The 22,822-nt window shown below is 38.7% G+C and overlaps 1 protein-coding gene across 2 annotated transcripts in view; it reads left to right on the forward strand.

The window, feature by feature from the left end:
• The window catches only part of ARHGAP18 (Rho GTPase activating protein 18), a 161,665-nt gene extending 140,511 nt beyond the window's left edge, over positions 1 to 21,154 (forward strand). The window contains exons 13-15 of one of the 2 annotated variants that reach the window (XM_011997440.1): positions 12,768 to 12,892; positions 16,795 to 16,856; positions 18,693 to 21,154. In XM_011997440.1, the coding sequence (XP_011852830.1) occupies positions 12,768 to 12,892; positions 16,795 to 16,856; positions 18,693 to 18,784 (279 nt within the window). In that variant the 3' untranslated portion in view covers positions 18,785 to 21,154. The remainder of the gene's footprint in view (positions 1 to 12,767; positions 12,893 to 16,794; positions 16,857 to 18,692) is intronic. The other variant, XM_011997448.1, reaches the window with a different exon arrangement.
• The last annotated feature ends 1,668 nt before the right edge of the window (positions 21,155 to 22,822 follow it).

The raw sequence follows: 22,822 nt of genomic DNA on the forward strand, positions 1-22,822 counted from the left end.
TTCACTGTGTTAGCCAGGATGGTCTCGATCTCCTGACCTCGTGATCCGCCCGCCTCGGCCTCCCAAAGTGCTGGGATTACAGGCGTGAGCCACCGCGCCGGGCTGCTGTACTTTCTTGACTCTCCTCCGAATCATTCAAATATGCAATATGAAACTATAGGGCATGAAATTGCCTGGGGGTAGTTTTTTTCATTTGTTAAACAGTTACTTGATATGTGTCTACTGTGTGCTAGGAATTATTGGGTACTTGAAATATAAATTATTGGACGAAACATATAAAGATCACTGCTCTTTTACAGCTTAAATTCTAAAAATAAATCTAGGAAGTAATTCATATAATGTGTTAGTATGTGGTTTATCCTCCAAAAGTAATAAAAACAACAGAACAAGGGGAATTGGGAAGGAGAGCCCCTGGCACTATTAAGTTGAGATAGTCTGGATATTATTCATTTAAGCAAAGACAAGAAGAAGGGCAGGGAGTTGAGCTGTGTGTGTATCTCAGGAAACTCAGTCCAGGCAAAAAGAATAGTCTGTGCAAAATCCTTAAGGCAGGAACTTACCTTAAGGAGTGAGTGTAGCTGGAGTGAAGCCAGCAGAGGGAACAGTAGTGTGAAATGAGGTCAGGGGTAAGGGGACAAGATTGCATAGGGCCTTGTAGACAGATCATCTTTAGAAATTTGGATTTACTCTGAGTGAAACGGGAGTTTGAAACAAAGGCTTGAAAATCTATACTATGTTTTAAAATGATTCCTTAGGCTGTTGTGTTGAGAATAGACTATAAGGGGGCAAAGAGAAATAGGGAGATCATTTGAGAGGTTCTTGTAATCCAGGTGAGAGATAATGGTGATTCAGACCAGGGTATCAGCATTGGAAAGTGGAGAAATGGTTGGATTCTGGATTTTGTTTTGAAGTTAAAGCTATTGAGATTTCCTGATGGAAATCATGTAGGAGAACAAAAGAGGTCAAAAATGACTGATTTTTGGCCTGAGAAATTGGAAGGATGGTATTGCTTTCAATTTCATGATTTCAATTTAGGACCTGTTGAGTATGATGTCTATTAGACATATAAGTGGGGATATTTGAAATGTTTGGAGAGACAATCAGGTCACACTAACTGGCCACTTAGGTGCGTAGAGAGACAGGGGCAGATGGGGGAAGCAGGAGTGAGCATCGAGAGAGATAGAGAGCAAAGTTTCTATTCTGTGCATGATAGGGAACTGCGGAAAGGCAAAGGGAAGATTGAGGGAGTGTAAGACTGGAGGGTAAGTAGGAGATGGTAGGTAATTTCCTTGTTGATGGGAGTATATAAATTGGTAGAGTCCTTCCAGAGAACAGTGGCATGTGGCAAAGTCTTGAAAACCATGCACTTCACTGGACTCAGAAATTGAGAGTAATAGCATGAGCAAGCAAATATTTATGGTTAAGTTCATTGTCATTTTCTTACACTGACCAAAATTAGAGATAATCCAAAAGAATAGAGGTGGCTAGTTAAATATGTTATGGCATATCTATACAGCGAAATACCATGAAAATGTACAAATGTGTATCTTGACATTGAAGAGATTCGTAATCTGTTACTATGTGAAAAAAGAAGTTAGGAATCAGTGAGTGGTGTAGTGCTGTATTTTTAGGGGGTAGTAACTATGATTTTAATGTTTTGCATAGATCAGGCATGATGCTAAACATTGTATAAACATTGTCTCATGTAATATTTATGGTAGTCCAATTGGAGTGTATTATTGTGTAATTTTTTTCAGATGAGGAAAATGAGAATTACTGATCTTAAAGTTACTAAGGTTATCTAGACAGGAATTGGTGGAGCTGGAATTTGAAACCAAATCTATATGACTTTAAATCCATGGAGTCTTCACCATTATCCTTTGTTTCGCCATAGATCACAGAGGGACTCTAAGAAGGATATATACCAAAACTCTGGGTTTATGGGTGGTAATACAATGAACATGGATCACTGCTGTTATAAAATATGTTTTATATGTAGTTCTTAAAATGGTTCTGGGCTAGAGCCAAGGCCCAGTTGAGAATGGAAAAAACTTTAGAATGTGAGCCAGTAGGAACCCTGCAAGATGTGGATACTGATTGGATGTGAAGGGTGTGGAAGAAGAAGGGAATCTAGAATGACTTGCCAAATTTTGCCTTGGGTGACTTTAGCATCAAGCAAAAGGGAAACAGGCTTAAAAGTAAGTTTTTGACACTTTGGGTTAATGTGCCTGTGTGAGAGTTGGCTACAGGGGCCTGAATTTTAAGGAACGTCCAGCATTGGAGGCACAGCTTTGGGATGAGCCTAGAAATTGTTGTTGAAGCCATAGAGTGATTCATATTATACAAGGTGGATATAGGAGTAAGAAAATAAAGAGACAAAGAGAGATCTCTAGGGATTCCAATATTGAAGTATGGGCCATTCAAGAGGAGCTGGTAAAGGATGCGAGGAAATAATAGGAAATAAGAGAAAGTTGAAGGATCTACAGTTTATCTGAAGCCAGGCAGAAAGAGTAGACTAAGTAAAAAGAGCTTGGTTAGTAATGCCAAATGCTGTGGAGAGGCTGAATAAGGTTAACATTGAACAAAGGTTTTTGAATTTGAAGGTTAGTTATTAGTTTCCCCAAAACATTGTCAATGATAATTTTTGGAAGAAACTAGGTTGCCAGGGATTGGAGAGTGAAAGAGATTATAGATCGTGAACATTCTTCAAGGTAATATTTTTAAGAGGCTTTGGCTCGATGCAGTGGCATGCACCTGTAGTCCGAGCTACTTGGGAGGCTGAACAGGAGGATCACTTGAGCCCAGAGTTAGATGTCAGCCTGGGTAACACAGTGACACCCCTCTTAAAAAATAATAATTTTGTATGCTATTAAAGCTAACTGTTTAAAATTGGGCATTCTTATTAAGACATGCTAGACTAGGTAATTAATAATTTGAGCCAGCTTGTAAGATGTACTCAATTTACCTCATAAGGCAAGTGTTTTTAGTGATTACAGCATACTAAGTGTTTGGTTCAAATGTAGATGTTCTTAAATACTAATATGTCTTATCCATTAATTATACTAGGAAGAAACAGTTGGAGGAACAATAAGAAAATTGTAGACCATTAATAACAATCATTTTCTGATAGCCTTTAACTTGTTGGGATTGATAACACACACACCTGCACCCACACATACACCTCAGAAGTCATGTGGCTTGAGGATGTAGCCCCAGCTCTGCCATGAGTGAGTGTGACAAGTCATTTTACCTCTGTGGGCTTCAGTTTCTTTTATAAAATGATAGCCTAGGATCAGGTTAATGGTGTTTAACCAGAAGTTCACAATAGAGGCATCTGTAATATTTAAGTTTTTAAAGGTTTGTTTATTTTTGGAGATAAGATCTTGCTTTGTCACTCAGGCTGAAGTGTAATGGTGCAATCATGGCTCATTGTAACCTCAAAGTTGCAGGCTCAAGGGATCCTCCCACCTCAGCCTCATGAGTAAGTGGGACTACAGGCATGCACCACCATGCCTGGTTAATTTTTAAACTTTTTTGTAGAGACAGGGTCTTGCTATGTTGCACAGGCTGATCTCGAACTCCTGGCCTCAAGCAATCCTCCCTCCTCAGCCTCTCACACCTGGAATCACAGGTGTGAGCCACTGCACCTGGCCTACTAATATTATTTTAGAACAAAACAAAAAGCAAACCATGATTGGGTGACTCACTAGACCCACTGAGTCAGACTCTCCCAGGGCAGGACTTGGGCGTGTGTATTGTCTAAAAACTGGAAGGGTAATTCCCTCTTCCTATTGGTGTGTTTGTATGTGTGTATGCACATGTATATTTAATTTTATCATGAAATTTTTTTTTAACACACATATGAGTAGAAAGAATAGTACATGAGCCCCCCAAAACCTTTATCATCAACAATCGAACACATTTTTCTGATCTTGTTGCATCCTATCTCCCACATGTTTTTTCCTTTTAGAATTTTAAAGGAAATGCCAGATATCTTATAATTACCTCAGATTGCATCTCTGCCTACTAAGAATGTGGGTGCAGCTTTGATGAACAATTGATTATGATTTGTTGACTCATCCAGGCCTCAGGGTTATTGTGACTTAGGTTTGTATGATGTTTCTTCTGCCATTCAAGCTCACCTCTCAAAGGGAGGCTGTTCGTTTATGAGAGTGAGGGTACAGAGTGGCTCTGTGAGATTCTGTCAAAGATGCCATATGCTGCTCACCACCTTTGACCTCATAGGTCAAGGAAACAAAAGGCTTTCTCTCCTAGGGTTAATGTTAGTGTTAACTTGGGACATGCTAGTATCACACCCTTAATGTACCAGGGAGGAACTCAAGCTTTAGAGAGCTTACGTGACTTGCTAAAAGTTCCAGAATAATCTTGTCACATTTTAGAGTGTAGGGCTATGGCTGTGAAAAAGAAATCTGTTGCTACCACTGGAAGAATCCTGGCATTGGCAGCAGTGTGGTGTAGATGCTGAGTTGTTTGTGGCCAGGGTTGCGTGCCTTTATGCACAATTCTGTTTAGAATTGCAACTCTGATTTCATTTAATGGTTCTCGCTGCAAAGCGTTGTGGCAGGTATTGTTTCAAGCATCTGCTTTAGGTCTGGAAACAGTGTCTGGATTTACTTGGGGATCCAAGTGGAAAATCAAATTACAATATCAAGCACAAAATCTTATTTCTTTTTATGACATTCCCTGATTTTGTAATAGTGCATAAAAATACCACATTAAAATAAAAAATACTAGAACTTATGTCATTGGAAATTGAATGCTTATTAACTATGGAAGTTATTTTAAGCCTTTCTTTAAAATCCTCTGAATCTGTGAGTTGGATAAAAGTTTAAGGCATTTGGATAACAAAGATCCAATTATAATTAGCACATAGTTCAAGACATTAGAGAATTCCTTTTATATCACCACTTCTCAGTATTGTCAGTTCAGACTAGGGTGATGAATATACCATTTTAGTTTAAGATACCTTGCTAAAATGTCCCTGTTTAATTTTCTAAAATATGTGTTATATCTGGCCTTCTTTTTGAAAAAGCTATATTTCCAATTTGCCCTTTTGAAGATAAAAAGGGTTTTCTGTAGCATAAAAAATGTCAGCTTTACATTTAAATTAGCTTTTAATGGAAAAGAAAAAGACCTCTTCTACAGGTCTGACATTCAATTTCTAATCTCTAGAGTGCAAAAATATGAGCAATGCAGTGTTTTTATATATCTTATGAAAAAATGCTAGAATTGTTATTTAACCAGATAATAATAAAATCAGGTTTAGAAATATAAACTTTATTTCAATATGTAAAACATGTGAAGACAATATGAGGTCATTTTCTCTATTATTATAATCTTTGCATGCATAAGAAATTAACACTCTTAAAGTTGTAAAATCCTTTGTGACTTTTCTTTGATGGTGTGTTAGTCAAATACTGCCCTTCTCCAGTCCTGCTGTACCTCGCATAACTGCAGTTCGCAAGCACACTCCTCCCTTCTCTCAGTGGGGAAAACAATGCAGGGGACAGAGTCACAACTTTAGATTAAAACATGTGAAATAGAAAGGTTATAAAGATCATACTGTGTACAGATTCCGTTATTATTATGGCTCAAGTTAAGAACAGACTGTTTGGCTTAACGATCAGGCATGTTGTGTCTTTTCAAAGCTTGGCAGCTCAATGTAATTAGTGTACTAATAGCTTCAGTATTCGATAGAGCATGATTCTAGTACTTAATAGTGGTTGTCATACACCATTTAAATGATGGCTTTGGCATAATTTATTGTTTGTCATCTTCATAAATATCATTTGGCCTTCCTTGTCAAGATATCCAGCAAAAAACTTCCCAGAAACAAGTTTAACTCTTTAGCTTTACCATTATATATATTGGTTAAACTCATTTCTTCTTCGGAGATAAAGAGCATTGTAGATCTATATTGAGTCAAACTCTCAATCTCTGTATCGTTGTAAGAATTTGGATGGGATGAATCACTGCAGAAATAAACAAGCTGAGAAATGTTCATATCCCATAGACACACAAACCACACACATACGCTTTCCTTGCTATAGAATACAGGTTCTCTAGTGGTCAGGGAATGTCAGCCTAGGAAGGTTTAATGAAAACCATGTACTATTGTTAGTTTAATGAAATGCTTTCCAAGGATATTGATATTCAAGCTGTTCGAAATAAGTCAAAATGATTACAGTTTGTAGCTTGGGAAGGTTTCTTGCTGAGCTCAAAGGTGACTTAACCTCATCCCCTGCTCATTGAGGGAAAGGGATGTGGGAAATGTTTTATTTCATAGCCAGAAGGAATCTGTAGGAGGGTACTCATGCTGCTTCCCATCTTGGCAAAAACCAGCCTGTGGTTTTTATGTCAATTATATGTCAATTACCTAACATTACACATATACGTGAAAACTCTCAATTGCCCCCAGAAGCTAGTACCTTGGGACTCTATTAAAACTTAACTATCAGAAAGATCCTAGATTCCTGCGTCAGATGTGGTGCTTTCTGTGCAAGTCCTTATACCACCCTGAACTCAACACCTCATTTCATGAGGAAGCATGGTCGTACTCCCCAAAGCTATGATACCTGAGCTCATTTAGAAATCATGGGCTTATGGTTATACTATTAGAGGCCTTCTTCGTGTGATGGTCAATATTGAGTGTCAACTTGATTGGACTGATGGATGCAAAGTATTGTTCCTGGGTGTGTCTGTGAGGGTGTTGCCAAAGGAGATTAACATTTAGGTTGGTGGACTGGAGAGGCAGACCCACCCTCAATGTGAGTGGGCACCATCTAATCAGCTGCCACCATGGCTAGAATAAAAATAGGCAGAAGAAAGTGGAAAGAACAGACTTGCTGAGTCCTCTGGCCTTCATCTTTCTCCTGGCTGGATGCTTCCTGCTCTCGAACACTGGACTCCAAGTTCTTCAAGGTTTGGACTGTTGGACTTACACCAGTGGTTTGCCAGGGGCTGTCTGGCCTTCAGCCACAGACTGAAGGCTGCACTGTCCGCTTCCCTGCTTTTGAGGTTTTGGGACTCGGACTGGCTTCCTTGCTCCTCAGCTTGCAGATGAGCTATTGTGGGACTTCACCATGTCATCATGTGAGTCAATACTCCTTAATAAACTCCCCTTTATGTATACATCTATGCTATGAATTCTGTCCCTTTAGAGAACCATGACTAATACAGATATTGGTACCGATAGAGTGGGGTGCTGCTGTAAAGATACCTGAAAATGTGGAAGTGACTTTGAAACTGGGTAACAGGCAAAGGTTGGAACCGTTTGGAGGGCTCAGAAGAAGATAAGAAAATATGAAAGAATTTGGAACTTCCTAAAGACTTGGAGGGCTCAGAAGACAGGAAGATGTGGGAAAGTTTAGAACTTCTAGAGATGCGTTGAATGGCTTTGACCAAAATGCTGGTAGTGTTATGGACAAAGAAGTCCATGCTGAGGTGGTCACAGATGGAGATGAGGAACTTGTTGGCAACTGGAATAAGGGTAATTCTTGCTCTGCTGTAGCAAAGAAACTGGTGGCAATTTGACTCTGCCCTAGAGGTCTGTGAAACTTTGAACTTGAGAGAGATGATTTAGGGTATCTGGTGGAGGAAATGTCTAAGCGGCAAAGCATTCAAGGGGAAGCAGAACATAAAAGTCTGGAAAATTTGCAGCCTGACAATGTGATAGAAAAGAAAAACCCATTTTCTGGGGAGAAGTTCAGTCCCACTGCAGACATTTGCATAAGTAACAAGAAGCTAAATGTTAATCACCAAGACAATGGGAAAAATGTCTCTAAGGCATGTCAGAGACCTTCAAGGCAGCCCTTTCCATCACAGAGAGGCCTAGGAGGGAGGACTGGTTTCCTGGGCCAGGCCCAGGGCCCCCCTGCTCTATGCAGCCTCAGGACGTGGTGCCCTGAATCCCAACTGCTTAAGCTCCAGCCATGGCTAAAAGGGGCCAAGGTAACAGCTCGGGCCATTACTTCAGAGGGTGCAAACCCTAAGCCTGGCAAGTTTACATATGGTGTTTAGTCTGTAGGTACACCAAAGTCAAGAAATGAGGTTTGGGAGTCTCCGCCTATATTTTAGAGGGTGTATGGAAATGCCTGGATAGACAGAAATGCCTAGATGTCCAGGCAAAATTTGCTGCAGGGGCAGAACCCTCATGGAGAACCGCTACTAAGGCAGTGCAGAAGGGAGATGTGGGTTTGGAGTCCCCACACAGAGTCCCCACTGGGACACTGCCTAGTGGAGCTATAAGAGGAGGGCCATTGTCCTTCAGACCCCAGAATGGTAGATCCACTGACAGCTGTTGCTATGTGCCTAGAAAGGCTGCAGACACTCAACAGCAGCCTGTGAAAGCAGCCGGGAGGGGGACTGTACCCTGCAAAGCCACAGGGACAGTGCTGCCCAAGGCTGTTGGAGCCTACCTCTTGTATCAGCATGACCTGAATGTGAGAATGTGAGACATGGAGTCAAAGAAGATCATTTTAGAACTTTAAGATTTGGTTAGACTGGGCATGGTGGCTCATGCCTGTTACCCCAGCGCTCTGGGAGGCCAAGGCGGGTGGATCACTTGAGGTCAGGGGTTCAAGACCAGCAGCCAACATGGTGAAACCTGTCTCTACTAAAAATACAAAATTTAGCTGGGCATGGTGGCAAGCACCTATAATCTCAGCTACTCAGGAGGATGAGGCAGGAGAACCACTTGAACCCGGGAGGCAGAGGTTGCAGTGAGCTGAGATCACGCCACTACACTCCAGCCTGGGTGTAACAAAGCAAGACTCCATTGGAAAAAAAAAAAGAAAGATTTGGCAACTTCCCTGTTGGATTTCAGACTTGCATGGGGCCTGTAGCCCCCTGTTTTGGCCAATTTCTCCCATTTGGAATGGGTGCATTTGCTCATTGCCTGTATCCCCATTGTATCCGGGAAGTAACTAACTTGCTTTTGATTTTGCAGGCTCATAGGCAGAAGAGACTTGCCTTGTCTCAGATGAGGCCTTGGACTTGGACTTTTGGGTTAATGCTGGAATGAGTTAAGACTTTGGGGGACTGTTGGAAAGGCATGATTATGTTTTGAAATGTGAGGACATGAGATTTTGGGAGGCTGGGGATGGAATGATACCCCACCCAAATCTCATCTTGAATTGTAGTTTCCATAATCCCCATGTGTTGTGGGAGGCACCTGGTAGGAGGTAATTGAATCATGGCAGTAGTAACCCTTATGCTGCTGTCCTTGTGATAGCGAGTGAGTTCTCATGACATCTGATGGTTTTATAAGGGACTTTTCCCCCTTTGTTTGACATTTCTCTCTCCTGCTGCCCTGTGAAGAGGTGCCTTCTGCCATGATTGTAAGTTTCCTGAGGCCTCCCTAGCCATGAGGAACTGTGAATCAATTAAACCTTTTTTCTTTGTAAATTACCCAGTCTTGGGTATTTCTTCATAGCAGCACGAGAAGAGACTAATACATTCAGCTCTTCATGAGAGGTGTTGGAGGGGAAAAGATACTACATCCCCAAGCAGGTACTTGCTAATGTTAGTAACTGTGGCTTTTCTCTTTGACTCTCTACAGAAGTAAGTGACTGAATTGTCTCTTGTAGCATACTTAATTCCTTTTCTCTGCTTTCTTTCCCTTCTTGTCTTTTCTTGGTAGTGGAGGGAGTACCATATGGTGGATAGAGGCACCTTAACTTGTTTCTTTTAGACAATGTTCCAAAGATGATTTTTTGCCATTAAGGAGATACCCCTTTGCATACTTTCTTTTATTCTAGATTAATTTTACTTTGTTTATGTTGTAATTGTTAGTAAAAACAAAAAATAAGTAATTTTGAATGATTCATTTAATCAATAAACTTTGATGGGTGGCTACATATAACAGTAAGACATGTGGCATATACAACCAGAATACAGGTCATATAGTAGGACCCTTATAAAGGAGAGTCAGCGCTCCTTTATAAGAATGAGAATGAAGAGACTTCTTTTGACCCTGTGGAGCATGGAAGAGTCCATGGAGTTTGAGGTATTTGAGCTGAGCCTTGAAAAATGGTTAGCAGAGAGAGATTTGGGAGGGGGAGTAGAACGTACACAAAGATAGGAAAGCTTGGAGTGCTGATGGGCCTTTTTATCTAAACGATAGGCGGTGCTACAAGAAATAGTGGGGGGAAAGGCAAGGAGCTGACTTAAGGTTACCATATCCCTGAACTCTCTATGATAATATATTATTTTCTGAATCATTTTGGTTTTGCAACTCATTTGTTGTGGACTTTCTCTCTATAAAAACTTAATCCAATCATCTTCACTTTAAATGTCAGTGTAGATTTGACTGCCTTGATATTCTAGGGTTGGATAAGATGTGACCATGGGAGCAATTTCTGTCCCTGATAAACCTATATATAAGGATATTTGACACTATGACTTAACCAGGATTTCCTAACTTTTAACCTCAATATAAAGTACATGGCTATCTGCAAACTCTAGCCTGCCATTCAGGTCCCTCCACAAAACAATAGTAATAATAGTGATAAACTAACAGAATCCAAAATACTAATATTGTTGTGCTTACTGAGTAGACAAGGTGGATTGGGGTTTTACGAGCATAGTCTCAATGCTTCAGATGTTGCTATTACAATTTTCAGTCTAACGTTAAAGGTGTCCGTGCCACTTATTATTTTCTACCCTCTATGAGGCAGCAGATAGGTGAGGCCATGCGAACAGGTTAAATGGCCATAGTGGGAAATAGCCTAGAGTTCAAACCCCAGGGAGAAGTTCATGGAGTCCCTGAGTTGTATGTTACACCATTGATTTAATAACTGCTTTGTACCACATGAAATGCCCCATCCATTGCAAGAAGCAGCATGTTTTCCAAAGTGTTACAAGTGAAAATAAAGCCTGTCACAGAATCAAGGACAGAGGAAATTATACTTGTATCCTAGGGATGAGGTCAAGGTCATAGATTAAAGTATCAATAAATCAAAAAACCAAGCCAAGGATTCAGGCTGGATAGAAAGATGAAGCAGGAATTGAGGGATTTGGGCACAGGTTGGAATTGGGAGGTTGGAATTAGGTTGTCCTTCACAGATTGAATTGAGCATAATATGTCCTGCATATTATTAGAGGATGCTATGACCAAAGTTGGCACAGCAAAATCATGAGTGCAAGGCCCTGGAAGCCTTTGTCTATTTTTGTTAAGGTTTGGAGTAATGTGTTCTGTGGCCCTTCACTGATTGGTCAGAGGAAAGAGGCAGGTGGGGCACCACCCACTCTGCAGCAGGATTTCTGAGGTTGATGGTCAGGTCCTTTGTGATACCTTTGCAGGTCTAGCTGTTGGTTGCAGACCGTGGCCTTACACAGTCCCATATTCACTGTACAGTCTTATACAGTGTTGCTTCTTTTTCTTGTTATTCCCACACTAAATCTCTGATATTACTGAGAAGCAATATTAAATCTTTTAGGGTACCCTACATTTTTATAGAGCCTGATTCTAAAGGTATATTATTTTTGTTGAACTTTGAAAGAAATCAGATTAATGGCATCTGTTGTATATCTCTGCTTGATATTTATTTAATTAACTTATTTATTTTTTGAGATGGAGTCTCACTCTGTCTCCCAGGCTGGAGTGCGTCTTGGCTCACTGCAAACTCCGCCTCCTGGGTTCAAGCAGTTCTCCTACCTCAGCCTCCCAAGTAGCTGGGATTACAGGTGGGCGCCAACACACCCAGCAAATTTTTTTAATTTTAGTAGAAACAGGGTCTTGCCATGTTGGCTAGGCTAGTCTCAAACTCCCGAGATGTTTATTAAAAAAAAAAAAAATTTCAGGCTTTTTTCCTTTAAAAGGAAGGAAGAAAAAAAAGGACATGATATTGTGGGCATAAAATAATATTATGCAGTAAAGGACTTGTTTCTTATTACTAGGTAAGTAAACATAGTACAATATCCAGTACTCAGTAGATGCTTAATAAATTTTGGTTCAATTGAACAGGGTATTTATATTTTTTAAAGCATTATCTTTTAAACATGATTTATGCTTGCTGTTTATTCTAAGGTCTAAGTCATAATGGTTATAAATAATAGTATTTATTTTAGCAAAATCATTTAGGAATTAATTAAGCCTAATATTTCTAATGCTATAGCTGACATTTTGGTATTACAAACCTCATAAACTTTCACTGGGATCCTCGAATCCATAAAATGTTTTTCACATCCATGGGCAAAAGATTTAGAAGGGGTCATCGTAAGTTCAAAGTGTATAGCCAAAAAGCATGAGCTCATTAACCAAATGGGGAACGACATAATATAAATAGAAAAGCATGTTTCTTTTTTATAAAACATTCAGAGACAAAAACATTTTTGTGAAATTTTGTGAATGTCCAGGAAGATTTTCCAAATGTACATATTGCAATAGCACACAAAGTAACTTCTTTCTGATTCAATTTCATAAATTGCTACATGAAGAAGCACCCTCTAGTAGATAATACTCAGAAATCAGCACTTAATATGGCAGTAATGGTTATTGCTGTCATTCTTTACATCTTTAAAAATAATTAAGCATTACTGCACAGGCATTATAAAGTTCCCCTATCACCATTAAGAGGATATTTGAGGTTTGATGTAATTTAGCAAATTACATTATACAGTAGTTAAGGTTTTTATGTAGTGAAGTAAAATGTGTAGTAGTTAAGCACACTTACTATATAATGCATTGTAGAGTTACATGTTCCAGCTGCTGCCAGCTTTGTTCCAGTGTCATTATTGCTTTGCAGGCTGACGTTCCTCAGGGAGTGATTCGAGTGCAAGCTCCCCATCTTTCGAAAGTTTCCATGGCAATACAGCTAACTGAAGAACTAAAAGCCAGTGATGTACTTGCCAGGTTTCTCAGCCAAGAAAGGTAGAGGCCTGTTTTGTGTTAATTATTCCATGGCATAACTCACTTGCTCGCTCTCTCCCCTTCGCTGCTGCTTTTTTTTTTTCCTTTTTTTAATTGTGGGGTAGTATGAAATGCTTAAAAATGTTGTGTTCCCAGAAGAAGAGAACAGCAGACTTAACCATTAGACTGTTAGAATGAGTTTAGTTCATTTGATGTGGCTTGTGTTCAGGTTGAGCTTGATTCAAGCAGGATTTCTGAGCGTTCCTTCACTGGGCCTATGATGGGCTTGCCAAGCGAGACCACTCAATATTCTTTCCAGGATATGTTGATTGGAGGTTAATTACTGTTTGTAGGCTGTAAGAAAAATTACTAATTAGGATGCAGTGGCATTAAAATAAAGAAAAGACACAATTTTTTCTATGAAATATAATGAATTTCAAAATGGTCAAATTTAAAAACAGACCATAAAGAATTGAAAGAGGAAAACCAGGCCTTTGAGCACTGAAGTCTCAAGGGGAGAACATACCATCCTCATTAAGGACAACAGGCCCTTCATCTATATTTTCGGGTTGACGGGGCAGGGAAAGTCATTGGAAAGCTGCTAGCAACCCTCTCACTATATTAGAGTATGCCCTTTCCACAACACTTTGTAGTGTCTTTTCTTAAATTTTAGAGATTCTAACAAGTATATTGAATTTTCAGGTTTTGCCCTTTGAATTCTTTCTTTTAGCTGAAGTCATGTTTTCATGCCTTCTCCAGCCTCATTTTCAGTCACTGAAATAAACTAAATGTTTAAAAACAGAGGGAAATCCAGAGCACTGGCATCTCAGTTTACGAATACTCTCTCTTGGTCTTTCATTGAATTTAATCTCCTCATCCTAACATTTGAGGGCTTCAATCAAGCTTTCCGCCAAAGCCTCTCCGATTTTAATATATGGTACTAGAAGTATGTAATATGTTTCTGTTCTAGCACAGGGCCTTAAACAGAACAAACATGTTACATACTTCTAGTACCATAAATGGAAGGGGAGATATAAACATATATTTTAAAGTACCTTCCCTTAGGGTTTATAAATTGGGAGAAAGGATGAATCTGTGCAGCTAACAGATGGTGATGAAATGAGAGAGAGGTTTATTGGTAATATCTAGGCTTCAGTAAGCCAGTGTAAACGTCCCTCAAAACAGCACTCTGAAGTAAATGCTATTATTGCGTCTGTTTCACTGATAAGAAAATAGAGATTTGCAAGGTCACACATTTTTTCATAGGTGGTAGAACTGGAATTCTCAATCTGTGGTTTCACTCCAAAGGCAGTCCCGTAACCATTCTCCACGCTGGCTGGAGGATCTACAGAGCACCATAGATCTGGGAACCACTAGTGCAGAGTCTGAGAGTAGATGGATTTGGGGGGATTATGTCCTGGGGGCAGTTGGAAGTTCTCAAATGTCTTTGCTCCCTGTAGTGTTTTGCAGCTTCTGCAAAGCCAGTCCACTTCCTCTCTGCTCCCTACTTTGACTTAGTAGATACTAACTTTTGCCATTCTTCCCAGCAGCCATGCTCTCATTGTCTCCCAGAATGTGTACCTGAAGACCTGGCCAGACTTCAGATATAAGCAGCTCTTTCCAGCCAGACACAGTTAATTTACATTTACTTTCAGGACCCAAGTGCTCAATTTAGTCTGTGCTTTTGTTCCTCTACTTGCTAACAGTGTGAGACTATGAAGCTGTACTCCACATTCAACTGTGACTTTAATATTTAAGGTATAGCATGAAACAATCATAGGTATATTGTTACAGAAAGCGCCAACTTGTGACAACTATCCGCTGACAATTTTGGATTTCCTGCTTGTTTTGTTTGTATTAAATAAGCATTTGCTACACCCGGATTAGGGTATCTTCTTCCCGCTCTTCCTCCTATCCTTCTCCACCTAGATGGAAGTCTGGTAAACTTCTCCTCCATTTAGCTCACTTCCGCCCCCAGTCCTCAGCCCCTTTCCCTATGCTTGCGGATGCAATCTGGATTTCAAAGCTAACTATTTCTGTTTCACCTTCAGCTAGTTTTTATCTCTTTAAGTCCAACTTCCTCATTTATAAGAATGGACCAGAATAGCGTCTATTATTGTAATTAACTAGGAAAATGACCGTGCACATATAGCACTGTCTGTCTGGGCCACATAATAAGTGAAATTCTCAGTAAATGTTTATATATTTCTTCCACCACATTCCTGTGCTTCTTCCATTTGTATTCCACCTGTGTTGGGGCAGTTGGAAACTCTATATCCTTCCATTCTTTTTCTCCCCCCACCTCCTCAGCTGAAGCCAATAGATACATGAATGACATACAATATATGTATAATAAATTGCACATTCATTCATTCTTTGATAAAGGATTATTGCCTTTTCTTTAATGATGAATTTGTTGATTAGCATTATGCAAAAATCTGAGTATGCCAGGAAATCTAGTTCCTGTTTCTTTAAAGTGGAACACAGATACTTGAGAATCAGTCTGAGAGCAATATCTAACTAGATGTCTTTCTTTAAATCAAGTCTCCTGAAACATTCAATTTAGTTTTCACAGAAATAGGGACTCTCTTTAGACCCATAGTTGATTGTGTTATATACTAGATTAAAAACAAAAATAGTAATGATTAAATTACTTAATTTAAAAGATAAACCTACACCCTGGTTGGAAACAAAGTGGATCAGATGCAGTGCAGCAGGTGGAACATAGCCTCAGGACCCAGAGAGCCCTCCAGTGTGCCAGGGACACAGGGCGGGGAGAGAAAGCAGGAGAACCAGAAGCCATTCCGTGGGTGGTGAGGAGGCTGCTGCTATACCATGTTCTTCCTAATGGCTCGAATACAAGTCAGACCTGATTTTTCTCTTCTCAGTTCCAGAGAGCGTGTCTTCAGGACCTTATCTCAGTGGTCCACTAACCTTGCCATGCTTCAGAATCCACTATAGAGCATTTGAAAAGCAGTTTCTTGGGCTTTATTCTAGACCAGCTAAATCTGAGTTTCTAGAGCTCTCGGTCTGAATTTTTGGCAGGTTTCTCAGGTAATTCTTTTACAGAAAGATTTGAAAGCCACTGAGTTTCACCAATTTTTATGTTTGAAGCTAGTTCTGGAACACTTTATTCTTTGAAGAGTGTAAATCTTTAAACACTTTTTTAAAATTATTTTTTGCTCTTTTTGGAGACAGGGTCTCATTCTGTCTCCCAGGCTAGAATGCAGTGGCGCAATCTCAGCTCACTGCAACGTCCATCTCCTGGGCTCAAGCAGTCCTCCCACCTCAGCCTCCCGAGTAGCTAGGATCACAGGCGCTCGCCACCATGCCTGGCTGAATTTTTTGTATTTTGGGTAGAGACGGGGTTTTGCCATGTTGCCCAGGCTGGGCTCAAGCGATCTACCTGCTTTGGCCTCCCAAAGTGCTGGGTTCACACCCAGCCAGAAGCATGTCTTATTCTTTATATGCATCTTGCACACTACTGGAGTTGTCAGCACAGCAAATTCATGATAAATACTTATTGAATAAGGATAATGTGAAAACTAAGGTGGAAACATTTCTTTTAATAGTTTTATGAGGACCATTTAGGCTTGTATACAAAGTGGATAATCATGTTAATAATTTGATTGGCAGCTGAAATGTTACATTAACTTTTCTTTTGAATTTTACAAATTTAGATACTGATTTACTATTTTCCCTTCAGATGTATAATTCCATTTGTTTATCTTAATGTACAGGTGTGACACTTTTATTACCTATTGGGTACATTTAACAGATGGGAAAATACAAACGTGTAGATAATTACAGTGTGTCTAAGTTATGAATTTTCCATACTAGCCAGAATTCCCCAAGCACGTTAAAGTGATTTACTTGCAAGCCGTTTGATGATACAAGTAATCCCTTTGTTTTGTCCCTCATAGTGGGGTTGCCCAGACTCTCAAGAAAGGAGAAGTTTTTTTGTATGAAATTGGAGGAAATATTGGTAAGCAGGATTTTTTTCTCTTTGCATTTCATATGCTGTTTGGATATTGCCAGTGGTTATTATTTATGTCTTTGGAGGAAGAACAGGAAATTAGAAGTAAAATATACCATGCTTTAGATAGTTGCTGAATATTGTGAATTTATTTAATGGTTTGACCTTTCTCTTCAGGCTCTTGTTTGAGCTCCTTCTGTACAAATGCCCATCTATGTTCAATTTCAGCAAAGGCAAGTTTCCTATACAGTAAGAATAACTCCTGGAATGGTTAATGATACAAGTTTTTCAAAACTCTCTTCTTTTTAATACACTCATGTCACATAGTAAAGGAAGTAGTTGAGCTTATATAAGGCTAAGATAACACTTTATTATAGTATAGTATTAGATATTTTTAGTAAAAGCAGATTTACTTTTGCCATAGTTGATTTACTGCTAAATTTTATACACATGCACACACACTCAAATTCACATTATAATTTAAAAAATGGAATGAATTAATTTTGACCATGTTTTATATTTTACCCTTTTGTAATTATCAGTGAGTCTTACCCATCTCTTTAAAAATTTGAAATAATCTTTTTCTCTTTTTTGACTCTTGGAAATGGTAAGGGTAAAATTATTAAGAAATAAATAATGTTAAGTTCAAAATAGTAATTAAAAATAATTTTACAGGCCGGGCACGGTGGCTCACACCTGTGATCCCAGCACTTTGGGAGGCCAAGGCAGGTGGATCACAAGGTCAGGAGATCGAGACCATCCTGGCTAACATGGTTAAACCCTGTCTCTACTAAAAATACAAAAAACAAATTAGCCGGGCATGGTGACGGGTGCCTGTAATCCCAGCTACTCAGGAGGCTGAGGCAGGAGAATGACGTGAACCTGGGAGGCAGAGCTTGCAGTGAGCTGAGATCAGGCCACTGCACTCCAGCCTGGGCAACAGAGTGAGACTCTGTCTCAAAAAAAAAAAAAAAAAAAAAATATATATATATATATATACACACACACACACACACACACACACAAAAATAAATAAATAAATAAATAAATAAATAAATAAATTTTGTAGAATGTTTTTGTGGGAATTAAAAATGTTAGTAAATTATTGAAAGTTAAAGATAGGAATGTGAAGGCTTATTCTTTAAATAGGCCATGACACTAGAAACCTGGAATTGTTAACTCTATTAGTAAAGGTTATTTAAATATTAATATATTTGATTTCTTATTTTACTTTTAGATCTTGGGAATTAAGTGTAGTTTCTTAGGTGGATTCAGAACCATTGCCCCTCCTAATAAGGTGATTAAGCTTTTAAGGAACCATTTAAAAGCCTATCATACAAAGTATTTTCAGCTTCCTGAATTAATTTGAAACCTATTCATTTAGAGAAAGACTATCAATTTTAGTTTTCCAATTGTTGGCCAATTTTTACAATATTTTGAGAAACAGGAAAGAATGAGAAGTTTTTTTTTGATTTGTTTTGTTTTGGTGACAGTGTCTGCCTCTGTCACCCACGCTGGAGTGCAGTGGCGCAATCTCGGCTCACTGCAACCTCCACCTCCTGAGCTCAAGCCATCCTCCCACCTCAGCCTCCTGAGTAGCTGGGACTACAGGTGCGAGCCACCATGCTTAGCTAATTATTGTATTTTTTGTAGAGACGGGGTTTCATTATGTTGCCCAGGCTGATCTCGAACTCCAGATCTCAAGCAATCTGCCCACCTCAGCCTCCCAAAGTAGAATAAGTACGTTGAAGCCCAAGATTTAAGAGTTAAATAATTAAGCTTAAGTTTAAAATTGCATACCAATCTACCTGCTGTATTAAACTGACACAACATCTATTTTAACAGGGGAACGCTGCCTTGATGATGACACTTACATGAAGGATTTATATCAGCTTAACCCAAATGCTGAGTGGGTTATAAAGTCAAAGCCATTGTAGAAGACTTAACAAGCTGCAGATACCCACGTGGACTTCTGTAATAATTCTTGCTGAGTCAAGAGTGTAAATAAAAGAAGTGGCAGGACTCTTATTATTCAGTTGTACCCAACTATTTAAAAATGACTCTCTCAAGCCTTAAAAAGTGATAGATTTGTGCTGCTGCCAGAATTATATTAATTATTATTAATGTTATTATTAGAAAAAAAATTTCTGGAGTGAGAGGAAAGAGGCTTAATTAGCTTATGGGCAGTTTTCATATGCTCTGTGAAAGGTGTCCAGATGTGACATAGTTGTTTTTTTTAATATGTGAAAATGTATTCTCTTCCCACTCTTTTCTCCTAAACTCATGTATACTGTAATATATGCTCTCTCCCCTCTATTACCTCCTCACATCTGCCCTTTCCCAGTTAGGTTTGCTTTTTGACCAAAAAGATAACGAATACCAGGTATGGCAAGTTGTGAAGACAGCACATTAAAACATACCTAATTTCACAGTATTCCTGTCACGACAGAATGTTAGTATTCATCTCTTTGAATCATTTGCTCAAATAATAACGTTCCACCTTTTCCTGCTGTATCACAGGAGGTGATTTGCATTTTTTTTCAGTTCATCTGACTTATGTTCACAGAATTGTATCAGCGATCAAGAAAATAGGACTGTCAGAAGCTGCCAGTTATTACTGAACCATTAAATACTTCTATACTAAGAATAAATAAAATATACCCATGTGAAATAATAACTGGATTATGGATAACAAGAGAGTGAAAGCCAAAGCACTTTCTGTCTACTGTACTCTTCTAAATGGAATTTTAAAAGTCATAGCTGGCTTTACGTGTTGTCATATTAGCATTATAAATATGCATGATAGTATAATCCAGTAATGGTTGAAGAAAGTATTTTACTTAAAGAGGGATTTTTTTTAAACTCCTGAATAAGTCTACTGGAAGAGTTATTCTTCTGAGTGAACAAGCTTTTGTTTGTGTTCTTATTTTAAGTAATAGGAGTCGATTTATTAAAATATTGTCAAAAGCCTATTCCCAGGGATTTTAATGCACAAACCATATTGTGACAAGAGATGAGCCTCTGTATTGTAAATAAGAGAAATGAAGTAGAGAAATGTTACATATTTTATGAGTTTAGAACGTAGTAAATAAAAGGTGATGTAAATGAATGCTGCACAAACGGTGTTTATGATACTTTTAGTAGTACTTCAGGAAAAATTACGCTTTCTCAGAAGCTCTTGATGTCTCTAATTAAGGGGGGGAATGGTGTTAATGAGAACAGTCATAAATTTTTAGCATATAATTACAAGAACAACCGGTGGATATGATCACTTAAATAATTTTGTGGTGATTCGTGCCATTGCTTTTTTTATTTAAAAGAAAATTTTGTAATTAAATGCCTTTTTCTAAATTATCTTCTCTTGGAATCATTACTTTTAATCCTATGTGTTTATGAGTATTTTTGCTCTTTATTAATATTGAGAAATGGACTCTTTTTGTTATTAAAAGTCACCTCTATTTTATTTCTGCTATTTTCTTTGTCATTTTTAAAGTAGGAAGATGTCAGAGATATAAATGTGTTTTCATCTTTAGTTTTTTTCCTTTTACAAATTTTTATTTTTTAGGATTTTCAAAATACAGTTTAGTCTGTTTCTTTGACAATATGTATTAATTTCCCAATTAGCAAAATGGTACTTATTAGTGGGTTGAAAACAATTAACAACATAAAAGGAAAATTAAGGGCTTAGAATATTTTAGGTGTATATGACTTCAAAAAAAAAAGATAGCAGTGAGGATGATGATTTAAGTAAAAGGTTTTCTGAAGCCTATGCCAACTAATTTTCACAATGTTTGCTACCTACCTGAAAAGGAGGGTCAGGAGGGAGACACAACATATATTTGATCATGAAAAAGTATCAGATCTTAATTTTTAAAAAGTGAAAATGCCATTTTATTTTGAATGCCTTTTAGAACTCATGACCCAAGTTAATCGATATTGAATAATATCCAAAAAATATGGACTTTAAAAAAATCTTTATTTTTTTAGAGACAGGGTCTTGCTCTGTTGTCCAGATTGGAGTACAGTAGCGCATTCATGGCTAACTGCAGCCTCAAGTGCTGGGGCTCAAGCAATCCTCCTGCCTCAGTCTCCTAAGTAGCTAGGACCACAGGTGCATGCCACCATGCCTGGATCTAAAGAGAAAAAAAGCTTGATACTATAGATCCTTGAATATAAATATCCTGATATTAACCTACTGCTTTTGCTGTGATTTTTTTCCCTTAGTGAGTTTTAAATCTCAGGCTAGATTTTTATTTGTTTTTCTGTGTATGAGACAAAATAAAAACAAATATATTTGCCTTGAGTTTGAAACATTTGAACTCTTAAAGGAGGACTGGTTGTCCTGTTAACGTTGGTGATGCTCCTTTCTGAAAGAGGCTTCATTAATCTGTTCTCACACTGCTATGAAGAAATACCTGAGACTGGGTAATTTATAAAGAAAAGAAGTTTAATTGACTCACATAGTTGGGGAGGCCTCAGAAAACCTACAGTCATGGCGGAAGGGGAAGAAAACATGTCCTTCATATGGCGCCAGGACGGAGAAGAAAGAGAAGTGCAGAGTAAAGGGGGGAAAAGCCCCTCACAAAACCATCAGATCTTGTGAGAACTCCCAATCACGAGAACAGCACGGGGAACTGCCCTCATGATTCAGTCACCTCCCACAAGGTCCCTCCCCCAACATGTGGGGATTACAATTCAGATTATAATTCAAGATGAGATTCGGGTGGGGGGACAGAGCCAGACTATATCGGAGGTCATTGTAATTCTTTGCACTTACACAATCTTTGCTTAATGCTGCTGTAGAATTCGATGTAAACTCCTTACTAGTACTCTTTGGGAAAGACAGATTATTTTACCAATTTCATGGGATTTTTCATTCTTGTCTTTCCTCGTTTTCATTAAACTGGTTTGCACTCTCTGGTTGTCCTGGTTTCTCACCTACTCATCAGTAGGTGGCAGTATTGGTCAGGGATTCCTTTGAATCGAAACTGCGGGAAGCTTTTTAAATGAACCTGAGTTCATAGGGAAGTTGCTAAGACTCAGTGCCAGGCAGTTAGGTAAGAACACTGTGGAGCTCTTGCTTTGATTACTGATTCTGAAATTGTAAATAATTTCAGAGTTTCTATATTCAATCTGTTTGTCTGCTTTTATCCTTAATCCATTGAATGGGAAGGGTGGGAGAAGAGGACATTTTTCTAAGCTGAAATTAGGCTTTTGACAACGTCTATTTCAAGCAGAAGGATTATGACAGGAAGGAAGGCAGTGAACCGGGAAAATAAGTGAAGGGATGTCTAAGATAAGACGGCATAATTAACTTTTTTTTTTTTTTTTTAAATATAGTTTAAGTTCTGGGATACATGTGCAGAACGTGCAGGTTTGTTACATAGGTATACATGTGCGTTAGTGTTTTGCTGCACCCATCGACCTGTCATATACATTAGGTATTTCTCCTAATGCTCTCCCTCCCCAGCTCCCCAGTCCCTGATAGGTGCCAGTGTGTGATGTTCCGCGTCTGTCTCCATGTGTTCTCGTTATTCAGCTCCCACTTATGAGTGAGAATATATGGTGCTTGGTTTTCTGTTCCTGTGTTAGCTTGCTGAGAATGATGGTTTCCAGCTTTATCCATGTCCCTGCAAAGGACATGAACTCATCCTTTTTTATGGCTGCATAGTATTCCATGGTGTGTATGTGTCACATTTTCTTTTATCCAATCTATCATAGATGGGCATTTGGGTTGGTTCCAAGTCTTTGCTATTGTGAACAATGCTGCAATAAACCATGTGTGCATGTGTCTTTATGGTAGAATGATTTATAATCCTTTGGGTATATAGCCAGTAATGGGATTGCTGGGTCAAATGGTATTTCTGGTTCTAGATCCTTGAGGAATTGCCACACTGTCTTCCACAATGGTTGAACTAATTTACACTCCGACCAACAGTGTAAAGTGTTCTTATTTCTCCACATCCTCTCCAGTA

Source organism: Mandrillus leucophaeus, unplaced genomic scaffold, assembly GCF_000951045.1.
Source record: "Mandrillus leucophaeus isolate KB7577 unplaced genomic scaffold, Mleu.le_1.0 Scaffold1144, whole genome shotgun sequence".
Lineage (NCBI taxonomy): Eukaryota > Metazoa > Chordata > Mammalia > Primates > Cercopithecidae > Mandrillus > Mandrillus leucophaeus.